Source organism: Scomber japonicus, chromosome 11, assembly GCF_027409825.1.
Source record: "Scomber japonicus isolate fScoJap1 chromosome 11, fScoJap1.pri, whole genome shotgun sequence".
NCBI classification, from domain to species: Eukaryota; Metazoa; Chordata; class Actinopteri; order Scombriformes; family Scombridae; genus Scomber; species Scomber japonicus.
This window is the reverse complement of record NC_070588.1, coordinates 27695624-27712822: the sequence shown is the minus strand read 5'-3', so window position 1 is coordinate 27712822 and position 17199 is coordinate 27695624. Positions and strand designations below refer to the sequence as shown.

General features: G+C 38.4%; 1 protein-coding gene across 1 annotated transcript in view; it reads left to right on the top strand.

Moving 5' to 3' along the window:
• zmp:0000000936 (interleukin-1 receptor type 1) overlaps positions 1 to 15346 on the top strand; it is a 28991-nt gene extending 13645 nt beyond the window's left edge. The window contains exons 2-12 of the mRNA XM_053328865.1: positions 3428 to 3508; positions 4612 to 4864; positions 5273 to 5465; positions 6642 to 6813; positions 7097 to 7159; positions 7771 to 7909; positions 8388 to 8542; positions 10528 to 10671; positions 11366 to 11533; positions 12630 to 12907; positions 13973 to 15346. Of these exons, the coding sequence (XP_053184840.1) occupies positions 3428 to 3508; positions 4612 to 4864; positions 5273 to 5465; positions 6642 to 6813; positions 7097 to 7159; positions 7771 to 7909; positions 8388 to 8542; positions 10528 to 10671; positions 11366 to 11533; positions 12630 to 12907; positions 13973 to 14260 (1934 nt within the window). The 3' untranslated portion in view covers positions 14261 to 15346. The remainder of the gene's footprint in view (positions 1 to 3427; positions 3509 to 4611; positions 4865 to 5272; positions 5466 to 6641; positions 6814 to 7096; positions 7160 to 7770; positions 7910 to 8387; positions 8543 to 10527; positions 10672 to 11365; positions 11534 to 12629; positions 12908 to 13972) is intronic.
• The last annotated feature ends 1853 nt before the right edge of the window (positions 15347 to 17199 follow it).

Below are 17199 nucleotides of genomic sequence, written 5' to 3'. Positions count from 1 at the left end.
TTGAGAAAACCATTTTTAAAGCTATAACAAGCAGCTTTTTGGATACATTCAGACTCATTTTCATGGTACTACTGTGATACAATCGAGCAAGATATGGTATATTGCTGAATATTTGCCGGTTCCATATATTGTGATGCTTGGGTTTGATGGTTTGCTCTGCTTTATGTCCTTCTGACTTCAAATCTCTGGGTTTTAGTGTTTTGGTCAATAAAACAAGCAATTTGTGGATATCACTATGCAATCTAAGAAATTAGACTAGACTATAAGCAACTAACTGATTTAATTTTTAAAAAAAATCAATTCGGCACAATATTCAATTTCTATGGCTATTGCACCATCAGCTTCCTTGTGGGTGCCTCTCACAAGGTTTCTCCCACTTCCCCTTAGAATTCAGCATAAACACTAAAAATGGCTCATTTTCAAACATATTTATACAAGGGTCAATGACATGATGCTACTTTTTTGCGTCCATGTGATTTAGTCATATTTACAACTGTTGATATTAGAAAATAAATGTATGAATTACTTTTTTGTGGATCCTGCATAAAAGTTCTGCTTTTGATCCATTTTGAGAGAATATATTAGAAGATTATGGCAACAATGTCTAACTGGTGTAACCATAATAACTTTGTACCCAATATTTAAACTTGATTAAAACCCCTCAATTTCTCAATAAAACACCATACTGCTGTAAAACAATCAACTTTTGGAATAGTCTTTACTTTCACTGACTATGTGAAGAAGACAAGGATCTCAAAGTTGTGGCTCTAGCAGAGAGAGAGTCAAACCACAGCCCAATTCTGCACATCACATATCCTTTAAACCACCACTGCACAGTTTAGTTTCCATTTGTATCTTCAGCAGTACTGTAGGTGTTACCGTAGCACGACGGTATTCTGCAGATTTGTGGTTACGGTAGTTTTATCTTCTTCTTCTCGCACATTTTATTGCTACTGTTTCTTGCGAAAGTTTCACTTTGTCTCGTCTCTATCCTTTTGACACAAACTACAAAGCAAAGAGTTTGACTGATAGCGTGCAATAGATTGTGATACTGATTGGCACTGTGGTTAAGGTTTATGTTATGGGTCCATTTCTGTCTAATTCATTTCAGTTTTATATAGTTGAGACTGCTTTCTAATAGTTTTGTGTCTATAGGTGATGTAGGTATCATTACTCTCCTTCAAAGAGCAATGGCAATCATATATATTGTAGATACCAGGCTCCTTATTTTCACCTGATCTTCAGGTTTTGGAATAAGACAGATACAAGCATACAGATACATTTAATGAATATTTCATATGCCGCTCACCTCAGTTACAGGTTTCAAGATTGCCACTGAAAACTGTAGTGTTTCCAACAACAAAAAGTCTTTATAGTTATTGAAAGGTAAACATAATAAGATTCAATAGGGGATTCATAAAGATTCAGATTCCATAAATGGATTTGATTCTGGATTAAAAATCTAAAGTTGTCGGCTAAAAGTAAAAAAAAAGTTTGTCATTATGCATCCACCATTAGACCATGTAAAGCCCAATTTTCACCCTTTCCTGGTGACTTGAAGGATCTAAATTGAACTTTCTTATAGAGCCAGACATATAACACGTACTAAAATGACTATACTACTAATACTGTACTATATAAACCACCAGTGAAGTACTAGCTCTGCTGCTAAATGTAATGTAGAAGTCACCAAGAGCTAGTTGTGTTCATATCATAGATGTTGAATGAATGAGATGAATGGATGTGGTAGATTAGAACGTGTACTATCTACTAAAGAGTTCTCTTATCTGATTATGGTCTGACAACAAGCACAAATAGAAACAACGGCTTGTTTCTCTCGAGGTTTTCTCGAGACTTCTATTACTTACTACTCCATGTAATGAATGTCACATTTACTGTAGAACAGGCCAACTTCATGGTAATAAACTTACAAGTTTGGAGTGTCTCCTCCAGCTTATTTAGTGAAAATATGTAAATCTAATCATGGAATAACTTCAAGACTGACTGGTAGCTGATAATCATTAAAAGACTCCAAGTAAATATCCACAGATGCATTTTGGATCCAGTTTTTATTTCTGGACAGCAAAAAGCATGAAAAACATCTTTGTGTGTGTGTGTGTGTCTTTGAGAAATGAATTCTTTAATACCCATGTGTTTTTGCTGGATTCTTGGATTCAAACCTAGGTGGAAAAAGTGTTTTCTGTGTAAATGAGTCACACCCAAATACGCATCATGCATCTGTTTCAAGCTTTAGTCACATTGTGTTAATTACAGTCCACCCAGATGACTGGACATTATTAGGCTGATACTCTGGCTGTCTGATACAGCTGGTTTATCAAACAACTCATAGTGACCAGTTGGTGACCAGATGTTCAACACACTCACTTTCTGTAGCACAAACAAACACAATTTGTTCCTTCCCATTCATCGTCATGGCATCATATTGGGAAAGCTTTTAAGAAATGGATCTTGCTGTACTGTTATCTTTAAACCTTAGGGAACAAAAGAAAGACATATACTTTATAACATAAAAAGCCTATTTTAATGCCCAGATCTCTATTTTTCTCACTGTATTCTTTAACAGACAGTTTCCAATTAAAATCTTTAGGAAAGGTACTTGGCTGCTTGTGTTTGGACAAAATTCTTTTTGTTGAATTAAAAAAGGATTTTTTAAATTCAAGTTTTGGAAAAAGTGACACATTTACCATAGAAAACGGTAAATGTGCTGTAAAGACCACAGTGATTATGTGATTAGTGTTGCTTGTCATTCTGGAGCCACATCCAATTAAAACAGTAATGTAACTGGACTGAGGACCAAGACTAACTAAAAAAAGGATTGATAGTATGTGTGTACTATAGTTAGTACATTCACAGATTTTGCTCTGGCATACTGCAGCATTTGTAGTAGTTGTACACGCTGGAAGCAGTAAAAAAAACCACTATCCCTGAGGATTTACAGTTCTCATTCATTCATAGATTTACTGGCAAGGCTGAGCAAGAACAATCTCTTGACGCTGAGTTGCTCTGAGGAATGCTGGGCCTGGTTCCAGCTCTAAGACATTACGCAGCATTTTGTCACGGCTTCGCTCACATGAAATACCGCAATGTTGGTCATCTATGACAGTTGGACTGATGTAAAGGTAGATTGGGAGGTAAAAGCGAAGAGAGAGGAAGAAACAGATGCTCTTAACTTCAGAAACGTACAGGAGGAAAAGTAGGACTTAAAATGTAAAGAGCTTTGGTGATTATTGATTTGTTTTAAAAGCCTGTTGTGATCTGTTAGTATCACAGACAGAAGTCCCAGTAAGTTGTCAGCTGTTAGTAAGGATTTCAGGCTCTTGTAGCTTTTTCTCCGTTTGCGTTTTAAATCTGGCTTCTTATACGCTCATTTCTAACTTTTGTTTTTTTTTGTGTGTGTGTTTTTCAGCCATGGGCCTAACGTCTTGGAAACTGGGAAGCCTGCTGTTTTTCCTCGGGCTTCATGGGATCTGCTCAGGATCTGAACATGGTGAGCTGAATCATATGGTTTTCCATTGTTTTGAATACTGCAAGAGCTCTGAGGCTGTTTGAAATAGACCTGTACCATAATGTACAGGGACCTAAAATAAAGTTGCAGTGTTGTAATATTATTTTTACATATTACAGATATTATAGATATGTAAGATATTAAATTTCACACGTTTTTGCCCAATTGTCATTAGTTCAACGTCTGCCTCCAGCCTGTACAGTAGATTTCTATTGCCCTCTTCTGGTCACTGATGTAACTGCAATGACTTCAATGTTTCTGGTTGCTGAGCTCTCCAGATGTCTCATGCTGTTTTTGTGGGGAAAAACATGCACCCGTGAGACTGCGGATCAATTTACTCATGTTGTACACTCATGTTGTTATTGTGATTGCACTGTGGTTGAGTTTCTTTGGTTGGGTAGAAGCTGTCAAAGGAGCAAAAAGCAAGGGTTGCTGGCTCCAATCCCAAGAGAAGTAACCAATTAGATGTGGATATGACAGCATACATGCTCATCACCAAAGTGTATAAAGGAAGAAAATATGCAGTTTACTGCTTCTATTAGACAGATTTAAGTCAAATTGAATCTATTCAGACATTAGAAGACAGAACTATGTTATCGCTACTAAAAGGTACATTATATACAAGTGTTTACCAGCCCTGCTCCTGGAGAGCTGGTGTTTTTTCATAGGTGTATAACAGGAAAAAAAGCAAAACTGGCTGGTAATATTTTCTTTAGCTGGCAGAGGATAGGAAAAATCCCAGTGGCATAGAGCAACATGGAAAAATACTGGGGTTCTGGCATCTTGGCCTCTGAGCTGCTCTCAATTCTGTGATGCTGGCTGAATGCCGAAGAATGTCCAATAAGAAGGAGAAGTTTGCTGCAAAATCAACGAGATTTGAATAAGATGCTGGATCTGTTTTTTCCTCGATTTAGCAACGTAAAAATATATACCAAGACCAAATATATACTGTAAATAAAATAAGTAAATACCCTAAACCTAACCTCTATTCCGAAAAATGATTTCTTCCTGGTAAATTCCGAACTTTGGCATTAAATCTTTTAACATTGAATGAAATCTGTTCTCCACTCGTGTTCTGATTGCAGAGATATGTACCAACTACAAGCTCCAGTTTGAGAGGATTTACTCTGTTCCGGGGGATGTTGCTATGTTGAATAGCACCCTGGTGGCTCACGATGTCTTCAACTACACCGTAGAGCCTTATAACATCACCTGGTATGACTCAAAGACAGGCAAAGAACTGAGCAACCAGCCCGGTCGAATCCTGCTGCAAGGAGAGACTCTGTGGTTTCTTAATGTGACGCTGGATGACAACGGGGAATACATCACCATACTCAGGTATCAAATAGAAATAACATTATAATTCCGAACGCTAAATAGAAATTGTGCTCTTATGTGCCATCTACTCTAAATAACAACATCTGGACCTGGACATTACAGCTCCAGTTTTTAGGACTTGAAAATGTCCTACTTTGGAAACTCATAATGGTAGTTTCACAAAAGGCAGCCAGAAGAGCTTGTTGTCACTACAGAAGTAGTGATAAATTACATTTGATTACATATGAGCATCCATCAAGAGAACAATTGATTCACAGATGTTAGATCTTCAGAACTTGTGCCATGTGCAGTTTACCCGAAGTCCTTACATTTCTTCGCTGTTCTAAATGCACCAGTATGAAGGTTGACATTGGTTTGTTGTCCTTCACCTGAGAAGTTCCTGATTCAGCTGCTCATTGTTTTTGACAGGACTTCTTCCAGGTGCTACAGGCAAGCCACCAAGCTGGTAGTGGATAAGCCAGTTGCTACAGAGTGTGGGAGGCCGCGGAAAGCGAATCAAATGATTACATTTGGAGTGACTGACCATGTATCCTGCCCTCTGAAAGACCACATCAAGAAACTGGACAGCTACAACATCACTCACTCTCTCACGTGGTACAAAGTGAGTAACTGTATGAGTCTTAGTGACTTGAGACACTGGATGTTAAGTTAAAGTGTTATGTGATACACTAATACAATCTGGGGAAAGCTATCAGTTTGGCTTGAAGTTGCAGTGTGTAGAATTTAGTGGCATTTAGCAAAACAGATTTGGCAGAAATACAATATAATATTCATAAGTATGTTTTTATCAGTGTATAATCATCTGTAAATAAAAATATCGTCATATAATTGCTTGGAAGTGAAGACTGAGGGCTATTCAGTTGGTTGCAATCTGCAACCTCACCACTAGATGCCACTAAATCTTACACACTGGTCAATAATGGTAAATACAGTACAGTTGGAATTGACACACAATTGTAATTGTCCTGTACAACACACAGCAGACACCATCTCAGTATAAAATGAAAATCACTGTCTGGTGTTAGATACTGTATACGCTGTATCTGAAATCTCTCCTCAGTTGCTATGTAGTGCACTATACAGTAGTTACCCTCTGCCATTTTATTTGAGTGTATAACAGTGTGTTATTGTATTCAATATATAATGCTCTCAAAAATAACACAAAGCAAAGCGCAGAGCAGTACCAGTGGCATGGACTACTTTCCTCTAACAATTCCATGCTGCATTTTATAGAGGCAAAAATTGCTGATGATTAGTGAGTGTCCAATATCTGCTATTGATTGTCAGTATTATAGGGAGATGTGAATGTGTGAAGTATGGAGTCATATTTTGTCTGTACAGTAACTCTACCAGTCATAGTTTGAAGCACTCATTGGAGTTGAAGTCCTATAACCTCTTCTTTTATGTTGCCGTTTTAGTCATGGTCTCTTTTCTTTGTCTGTTCAGCATTGTGGCTATAACTACTCATACTGAAAAAAATGGTTCTTCTTGTTTCACCCATATGAATTTGTGGGTTATTATTATTATTGTTATCACTGTAATGCATCTTGACAGTTTTAATCTCATGTCTCATCCTGGATTCATCAAGTGATCTGTCTGGAATATGATTTGGCTCTTTTGGCAGAAGTTTTCTGTTGAAAGGATCTAGTGGGCTTTTTTTTTACCAGGTTAATAACAAGGCTGTCTGGAATAGAAAGGCTTATTATTAGTATTATTATTTACTCATTGTCATATTAAAAAGCCTGCTTTACTTTAATATTTCCTTCTCCTCTTCCAGGATTGTGAGCCCATCGTGAATGGGGCAGGCAAATGTAGCTACTGGGATGAGACCAAACTGAAGATTGACGGGGTGGACGTCCAGGACAACGGCTACTACACCTGCACTCTTACCTTCACCCTTGGTGGTGTCACAGGATCTGTGTCAGAGACCATAAATACATCAGTCAAAGGTTAGAACTAAAATGAGTGATTGAGCGAGAGGGACTTTACGCTATTGAACATGTGCTGTTTATAATATGCTTTTCATTTCTAAATTTCCAAAGCAAAGAGAATACTTTAGAATATAGCGACACCCAATGGCAGTGAGGCTTACTGAATTTTCACCATTTAACTCCTTGATATTGTTTTATATACAGCGTATTGGAATGATTATATAACCTCAACCTCTGTTACCATATGTGTGTTACCATACGAGCCACACATCTCTTTCATATATTTCATTTTTCTTTTCAGAGGAGTATTGTTTGGTTCCACAAGTGCATGAACCAGCCAATGAAATCATCAAGGCACCAATAGGTGAGCCCCTATCATCCCTTATCGGCACCTATTATCACCCCTCATCACTTTGATTACACAACAGTGGTACATATGAAAAGGATTTCAGAAAAAAACCCCCACTTGAACTTGGTTCAGTGTTTGCTGCAACACAATGCAATGTCCTCCAGCAATGCACTCCACTGTGCTAATGAAGTATTGGCAAATTTAAGGTGGTAGAATATTTTGCAACATGAACTGTGGTATTGTTTACCTCAATATCATCAAATCAGAGGATAAAATGATTGTAGTTAAGTTTTTCAATTGAGTTTGAAAATTCTGTCTTATATTATAAATCACTGTGCAGTCTTTTGGTTCCTGATAAGCTTTTACCTTCACTAATGTATTATTCCAAGCAGAAGTGTACCTGTAATATACACTCACTCACTCACACACACACAGTGCCATGTTCTGTCTTAACTGGTCCAAGGCCAGCTGATAGCTGACATACGTCATAGTCTGTTTAAGATACATGCCATACATGAAACATACTTGTAATTGTTACATTGTTATGTTTGTAATACCTATACATTTGTTAGATTAAGAGAGATTTTTAATTTATTAATGATGTTTTTGTTTGTGCGTGTATTTAGGGTCCAATTTCACCAAGAAGTGCCAGGTGTTTGTGCCATCTGTCGGGAAGAAGGAGTGCATGGTTGATGTCCTTTGGGTGGTCAACAAAGAGTTCATTGAATCTGACAACTCTGAGCGTATCTACACATCAAAACAGCTGTCAGTGTGCCTACTTTTCCTTTCATTTGTCTTGTTTTATTTAATGTTTTTTTGGTACAAGTGAGCTATATGTATGGTGCCCTGGGCAAACTCCCACCCCCACAATGTAATGTGTAATGAAATAAAAGCACATAGTACAAATTCTATATCAGACAAATAATCAACATCATATTTCTAATCAATAGAAATAGTGTCAACCAAATGTCAGTTCTAAACTAATTCACCATGGTGGTATGCAGACTGATTTTATATTATTTGTAAGGATTTCACATACTTTTTCTCCCACTGGAGTATAAAATGAATGAGCAAAAAATATATGTAGGGCTGTGAAGTTGTTCATAATGCAGTTTATATGATTACAAATTAGTATACAATTATTGATAAATGCAGCTTTAATCTTATTTATATGGCAGACTGCAATCAAGTATGCATATGCAGTATGTGAAGACTGACATTTTGCCTCATCTGTCCTTAACAGATTGCGGCATCAGGAAGCTCCCACAAAAGGTGTATGGTTGGAGTTGCTGCTGATTATTTCTGAGCTGCGGGAGGAGGATTACGAAATCAACTATACCTGTCTTGCGTACAGTGACCGGGGTATTCCTACAGGATATTTTTCTCTGTTACCACCAGGTAAAAACATAGAGTAAATCTCCTTGTTGCTCCTCCCTGTTTTTTAACATGACTTTTAATAATAAGTAAGGCTGCATCCAAAAATGGATTACATAAATGATATAGAATAGAATAGAAAGTCTGGCCATGTCTGCCATTGCACAAAATTTTGTCTCATATACAGTATAGGGATGGGTATAATTTTTTACGATACTAGTACTAGTACACATTTAGTGCACTTGCTTTTATCAGGTGTCTTCTAAAATATGGCCAGCAGAGGGTGTAGGTCAGCACTTTTCATCCTCACTTAAAAAGGCCTGACTCGTAACAGTAGAAAAAGCACAGGTGTTATTAATCCATCCAGTTTATTATTTATATCTCAGCTTTTTCGACTGTGACAGCATTTCTTCCCTCAAAAAGACCTAGGACACAAACGACTAAGTGCCTGCTATCAAAGTTACAGGCTCTATGTCTTCTTGCTGGTAGCTGGCAATGGCTGGAACATATTGGAACTAGGGCTGTCAAACGATTAATTTTTAAAATCGCGATTAATCACAGAATTTCCATAGTTAATCGCGATTAATCACATTTTGAATTGCATGTTTAACCCTTAAACAGGCAGCGTGCACCAGGAGATACAGAGTCTTTAACATCATGTTGAAGCTTGTGGTAGGTCTATACTTTGATAGAATTTATGAAAATCAGTTTAGAAACTAGTATGTGTGATATTAATGACCAGATTGTATCACTTTTCTATGTTAAATAACACTTAAGTGTTTTTATCATTATCACTATTTTATACCTTAATAAGGGCAACGCATCCTGGTGGAGATACAACTCATAAAATCCAAAATATTGTAACAAACTGGTCATGTTACTGTTTTGTGAAATAAAATTTGAGAGTTTAAGCCAGTTTCTGTTCTGCTCTGTTCAGTTAAAGTGCTGTTTTTCCCGAGTGTCTGTGAACGCGTCTTGAGAGTGAGACTTGCAGCTTGCAGGTGTGTTGTTGTTGTTAGCCTCTGAGAAGAAGACGGCAGCACGTGTGTGGCTAAGGAGCTACTACATTAGGTTTGGTTGTTTTGGTGTTGGCTACGGCCCACAGTAGGCTGTGTAATAAAAAGGAATAAAGAGTCAGCTAAACCGGCTAACGTCTCGGTGTTTATTGAGGGACGTTACAATATATTAAAAATATGAGTGGAAATATTTTACTTACATCTCATTTTCCATCCCTGCCTGTTGAAGGGATTAAATCCTCTTATTTTACATTTCAAGGCAGTTTTAAGCCCATAATGTAAAGCATTTCTTACCAGAGTGTCTTAACTGGGAATCGATCACGGCTCTGCTGCGACTTCCACACTTTTTTTTATCTATTTATTTTTTAACACTTTATTTATAAAGTTTTTCAGGTTTAAACCACAGATAAAACACAAACAGTATACAAAAAACAAGACAAAAACCAAACTGCCAGCCCACACATATCAGTGCATACAAATCAAAAGGTACAGAGATGGATTTTCAAGTCCGAGAAAGAGTCCAAAGAGCCAGGAACAGGCAAAGTCAAGGAGATAAGTAGCTTGGTTGTGCAAATCACAATGCAGACAGTACAAAAAAGAATGAGACAGAGTAATAGTGTCCAGTGTAGCTAGTCCGGAGGATGATGCCTGTCATTTTAAGCTGATAAGCTTTAATTAAAAATATGATATTAATTCAAGTTTAACTGATAGAATGGGACTCCTAAAATGAATTTGAAGTGATCAACTAGAGAAGGAAGGGTCAAGGTTGGTGTATGTTATCAGAACTACTTTGTACGATGTGTTTTCATAGTGTTGCACTGGGTTCTACATGTGAAAAGTAACAGAAAATAATGGTGTAAACAATTAAAAAAGAAGGCTTGTAAGAGAAGTTAAAACCATGACTCACAACTGGCCAATCATTGGGCTAAGTTTAGGGTTAGGGTTAGGATGGAGAAATTGTATGTCCTGTATTTATGATATCCTTCTCTACAGATCCCTGCTTCATGATTCCCATTGGATCTGCGCTGGGCAGTGTGATAATTCTCTTGATCAGCAGTGTCAGCATCTTCTACATTTTCAAAATTGACATAGTGCTGTGGTTCAGACAAGCATTTCCCATCCTCTACACAAATAAAGGTAACATTACACTGCAGGTTTGCATAATGTTCACACAAAAAATACTCAAACACCCCATGATGGAAAAACCAACGATGATGGATTAACTTTGTAAAACACACAGACACACACTCATACAGTACCCCCCCCCCCCCACACACACACACATATATCACAACCCACTTACAAAATTGTAAGTGCTACCTCATACCTGACCGCATGTGTCAACAATGAGAGCAAGGAAAGGAAACCACAGGGCTGACTGTCAAATGTCATCTGCTGAGTATGTAACAAATAAACCTTTAACATTAGCTTTCTTTGTGACTAATTAAAGAAAGTGAAGCGAGCAGGTGTTTTACAGCAGCTGTCAGCAGTATACTGACAAGCACAAAATGCAAGGACTGCTGTTCAGTTACATGCTAAAGCTATCTTATTGACTGTACACCACCCAACTACTGTGTTGCATGAGAGGGGGCGACTAACCGCATTGAATAGCTTACTGTAGGAAAAACCATGCTGTTACAACTGCTGTCATGACTTATTTAGGTTGTATGTAAAAAAGGAAAAATGAGGGGGCATGGTTTAAAATTATTCAAGTGATGTATTTTACATGCAAATGAGCACCTTGCCACAAAGACACATACCAGGCCTGCAACTTTGTACCTGAGCAAAAATACTAAGCACTTACAATAACTTTTCTTTTTTTCTGGGTCAGATTTGGATGGAAAGCTGTATGATGCCTATGTGGCATACCCACAACCCTGTGCAGTTGGGTTCAGCGAAGAAGTGGAGATGTTTGCTCTTCACATGCTACCTGAAGTGTTGGAAAAAGCCTGCGGTTACAAACTGTTCATAGCAGGCCGTGACTGTCTGCCTGGGCAGGGTAAGTCACATACTGGCTTTGAAGTTGATGTAATGGACCTTTTCTTGGGTTGTCTCTGCCAATATCTGCTAAAAGTCTTAGTTACAACCCCATAAATGTCAGATTCTTCACAATAGTCATAGAAGTGCTGATTTAAGGTGCCACATATATATTTGTTCTTTATTTTGTAACACACCAATCAAACAATGGTTGTAAACTGGTGCTTCCCAACCATGGCCATAGCTACCATTGAGGACACCGAGGTCATGTCCTCAGTATTTTTTTCTATAAGTTTCGTTTCACTACTTGTAGATACCGCTGCCCCGGTGTCATGTCCCAACTGGTTTCTAATTGAACTGTTTCCCTTACCGAACAGTTCCAGCTGTGTTGCGCTTCCGTCAGCAGATTCGTCACAAATTCACAAATATAAACAATATATTACTGGAGGTTTTTATGTTATATAGTGCTCACTTTCAGAAAAAATATTCGCTGCAGTAGATGTTGAACTGAGACTTGGAAATCGCCAGAAATATGTTGTTTACATTTGTGAACTAGACTTGACCCGATTTTGTAAAACTGTTCATTCATTGGATGAGCCCTTTCCTCCCTTTCCCAGCAGGCCATGCTCTATTCCACATTTTAAGAACAAACAGAGAATAATATATTGCAGTTATAATTTTTAAATTTACAACCATGGAAGTTGTAGAATACTGAAATAGGAGTTGATTTAAGTTGCAAAATTGAAAGTGATAAGAAAGAACTGGAGCACAAGAGTGACCATGACTGAGAAATGCACAGCAAGAAAGCGTTATAAATACATCATGGATTACTGATTTATATTATCATGATCTTTTTGATCTTGGTATTTGAAAAATCCTGACTATGGCCATGTTCCCAAAGCTTTTGGATCATGGCCCCTCAAAACAAAACCATAGTATTGGATTTGTTACACTAATATACCCTCTATGTGTATTAGAGCTCAAGCGCTATAATAATTCCTAACTAAATAACTAAATTCCAGTATGAGTCCGGCCCCAATGTGTCTGTGTAAATACATCAAACTCATGTTCATCTAAATAAAACTCTTGTGTCTTCATCCTCCGTTTTCTCTCTGCAGCTGTAGTCGACTCAGTGCACGAAAACATACAAGCCAGCCGTCGCCTCCTCCTGCTCTACACCGCCTCTACTTTCATCAGCAAGAGCCACACCAGCAGCGTCAGTAGCCATAACAACAACAATGTCTCCAAGAACAGCGACGGCATCAACAACAACGAAAGCAAGACCGGCGACGTCATCAACAGTGAGAGTTTCGACGACGGAGACTACTTCGATACGAGGCAGCAGCTGGAGTGTCTGGAAGCAATGTACAGAGCACTAATGGAGGGATCTCTCAAGGTGAGGAAAAACACTTGACATTCACAGTTTTACATCTACATACATTTCATAGAGGCAGTGTAATCTTAAAGCCAAACAACCCCCCACTTTCTTTGGATAATATTGGAAGCATAATGTAAAATGCATGAGAATATTAAGGCTCTGCTACTTGCTGGAAAGAGGCAACATGGTCACAATAATAATGTAGCTTATGTACAGGAAACTGTTCAATTCAGATTGAACTAAACCAAACGCAAACTTTTTTCAAACCCTAAGCCAAGGCTGTATAACACATAGTCACCCTTGTATTTATTAAGACATTCACGAGCAAGGAACACATCACCAACGAGATACGTTTTAACAGATTTATTGACAGAATTTGAATGAATTGTGTATTCTTGATGTGGTGTGGGAAGAGAGGGCGGGGGGGGGACTCGACAGCGAGAGTGAACGAGGGGGAAGCTGTTAGGTCTGTTTATATAGGAGCTGGAAGGGGTGTAATTGGTGTGTGTTCCCGCTCCTGAAACTGTGCTTATCAAGCTTCGAATCACCTTTTTCAGTATCTAACAACTTAGGTACACATTACATTGCCTATACAAAGTTCAGGGTAAATTATTGTGGTATCATCATTTTTTAACGATACCCAGCCCTACTTTATTGACCAACCCACAGAACATTGCAACTAACTATGCAGCCAGCTCTTGCTAAGCCTCCTTTAGTTTATTGGTTAGGTTTTATGGCTCATTTACTGTATGCTTCAGTCTCTGGGCTCTCATCCAAACTGTGTACAACAGTAGAAAGCTGTTTCCAGAAATAAGCTCTGATAATCCTACTGTACACAATGTATGAGGCACCAAATGCCAGAAAGACAAGGTTAGCAACTAGCTGGTGAAGAGTGGACTATCTAGCAGCTAAAGATATATTTCTCTCTGGAGTTGGTAAAGCTTGCTGGAGTTCTTCTTCCTCAAAATTCCCAAATGAACGAAGGTTTAAGGATTTACAAGAAAACATGAGTCATCAGGGTTTCCTCAGAACACTAACAGTTTGGTTTTTAACCACTGTATTTACTCCAAATGACTTTTTCAGGTGGTGCTAGTGGAGTTGGAAGAAATTACCCCTGCTCAGCTGGCTCTCTTCCCAGAGTCAGTGCGTCATCTGAGGAAGAAGCAGGGAGCCGTGTGCTGGTGGAAGAACCAGAGGACGAGGCAAAGGTGGAAGACTACGAGGATAGAGGATGAGGAGAAAGGAGGACAGGACGCAGAGCTGTCCCCATCTGTCTCCCCTTCCTCCAGGTTTTGGAAGGAGATGAAGTATCATATGCCAGTGAGGGGCAAAAGGGTGGTGTACCCTGAGAAAACTGTAACCCCAGTGTAAATGTGACAAGTGTTGGACCAGACAATAGCTGGTTTAAGATGGAAATACGCATAGAGGTGAATCCTTCTATCGCACAGGCAACACAAAAATACACTTCTGTGAATTTGTGTTGCGCTCTCTGAGTCAGGATTACGGCACGGATGCACTTCTGCACATTTGCCCTTTGGCTATAATTGTGCTTTTTCAAGGAGTACATTCACTGCAGCACAAAGGCTCATCACTGTACCGCGCAGAGCATTCACCGAAGTGCAAAGTAACTGATCTCTAAAAGGAAGAAGATGTTTGGCTCGCAGCAGTAAGTCACACCTGATGTGCTGATCATCAAAGTGGCTGTCATAAGCCTGCGTCTGTTTGAGCTGTCGACATTTCCTGGAAAGTGGAGACTGAAGAACGACACGGACAAAAGGACTGATTGCGTGTAACTGTAAAATGCACACATGTAGAATGAAAAGTGTAAATATGTAGTACAGTTAAAACATTCTGAACGCAATGTTTCGTAGCTAATACAACAAAATAACGAAGGGTGCACAAGTGAAAGTCTTTTAACAAGTACATGCACAGAAGTGAGTTGGTAACCTATCCTTTCTCTCTGACTTAAGGACACAGTTGCTGAGAAGGATGATCATAAAGTATTCTACTCATCCAGAGAGTCTTTCAAGCTCAGCAGTTTTCAATAATGTGAAAGTCAAGCAGCAAACTGAACAGATGAGTAAATGTAAAGAGTAGCTACCAAGGAAGGGAAATGTGGGACATGTTTCTATTTCATCCTGCTAGTGATGGGCTCTGAAGGCAGAGCACCAACACCCAGATCCATTAAGCTCAGATATAATAACCTGATAAGATTTGAGAAGGGATTTGGTATGTTTCAGATTCTATAAATGGATTTGGATTTGATTGAATAGCATCAAAGCACAGAGCTACATCCTTTTGTGTTCAACACCTCTACATCTGGATAGACTATACTGCACTATAATAGTCCACCACATACTGGATGTTGAGGATGTATAGTGAGTAAACTCTTTTATTTGTGATCCTTTGTACTTAAGCTTGACTGTTTTGTCAATAAATGGGAAATTTTGGATCTTCCATTTAGAATGTGTTTGTCATTCCTATCCTGTTCTATTTTCAGTGGTTCCATTTGAAACACCGGTGATTTTGCAAGTTTTAGCCCATAACCTTTAAACTGAATCTACTGTTTATTTCCGTACACAGTGGACAGGGGCGCTGCCGGGGATTTTGGGCCCCATGAAAAGATATCATGTTGGGCCCCAGGCCACGCCAACCGCGTACCCACCCGACCCCTTCAAAGCTTTACATGACTCTACCTGTGTGAGCCTGAAACTGTATGGTAGTCCAATACTAACAGTGTTATATTTACTGAGACTGAACTGTGAAAATATAACACTGTGGTGGAGGTGGTGGTGTGTATGTGGGTGGGTGTGTGTGGTGGCGGTGGTTAAATGAGTGTAACGTAAATAAAACACTGTTTTAATTGTCTAGTAATGATGAATTAAATAAGTAAAGTAAGAAAGTTAGTACATTTCAAGTCTCAAAGCTAATTTCCACAGTCGGGGGTGACATTTTTTGCCAAAAACAAGAAAAATAAACTGTAATGGGTACAATGTAAATAATTCTTTAATAGTCTATTAATGATGAATGATGATTAGTTCATTTTTGTATTAATCTATGTTCTACTCATTTTTTAGGGCCCCTGTCAGTCACAGGCCCTTAGCTTTCAGATACTTGAAATTGACTTGAGGTGGTAATTCATCACATAAGTTGAATTCTTTTCTTTAACTTACATAATCATCATGTATATGAGTATGAAAAGGAGCATACTGCAAGTGTTTATTGTATTAAAACACTTATCTTTTGGCATTTGGGTGTTGGGAGCAGAACCAACTTTCCGTGATGGTTCTGAGCATCTTTTGAACACTCTGTATCTGGTCTTTCCAACACTCAACTTAAAGGTCATGTCAGATGTGGAGAGGAAGGCAGTTTCATTGGAAGGGGTGACTGTGATGTAATCCATGATTTCTTTGGTTTTTGGAGAGTTCCTTGGTTCCACTTCCCACATGTGAGGTCATCAGTTTTAGACTTTCTGTTTTCAGGGAGAAAGAAGAAGTATGTTAAAAGTGTTTGTGGATTTATGACATGCTCTTTACGTATTTATGGCTATAGCACAATATACTTTAGATATATGTTCATATCTGAAGTAAATGAATTGTGGTGACCTACATTTGAACCTATGAGCAGCTGATGAATAATTGTGGTGCGCCTTTACTACAAAGCGAGAGATGCTTTTTTTTTCTCTCTGTTGAGTGGAAATTCATGCAGGGGTTAGTGGAACGGAATGAAATACTGTGAAAAGAGGACGAGGGAAACCCCAGCAAGTGTTCAGACGTTCAGTGCAGGTAACACACAGTACTCCTCCTTTCTTCACACTCAGCCTGGTAAGTTTGTCAGAATTACAGTTAGACTCTGTTATTTCCTATAGCATGCTTCTAACGTATTTGACTGTGTTTTAGTTTCACTTTGAGGAAGTCGCTGCTATGATATTATTCCCAGCTCTTGTAATGTCATATGATACACAGATATCCTGTGATCTTCTGAGCGTTCACTGTTCTTTCTGGAGTAACACTTTTCATCAAGGTGAATTTAAGGATCTCATGAACAAGGTATTGTTTATTTCAATGAAGCCTATTGATCATAGTTTCTAAAAATATGTGTAAAAACCTGTGGTGATAAGTTAGAATGAAGTCGGCTAAAAAGGGCTCACACAGAATTGGGTGATAATTCATACCAGTCAAACCAAACCGGGTCAACTTTGAACCTTGGGGACAAAAGTTGCATGGTTAACAGTGATTTTAGTACACGATCCTAACTCAGTAATGATGTATTTACTGATGTGAGTTTATCAGCTTTAAATACACATTAAA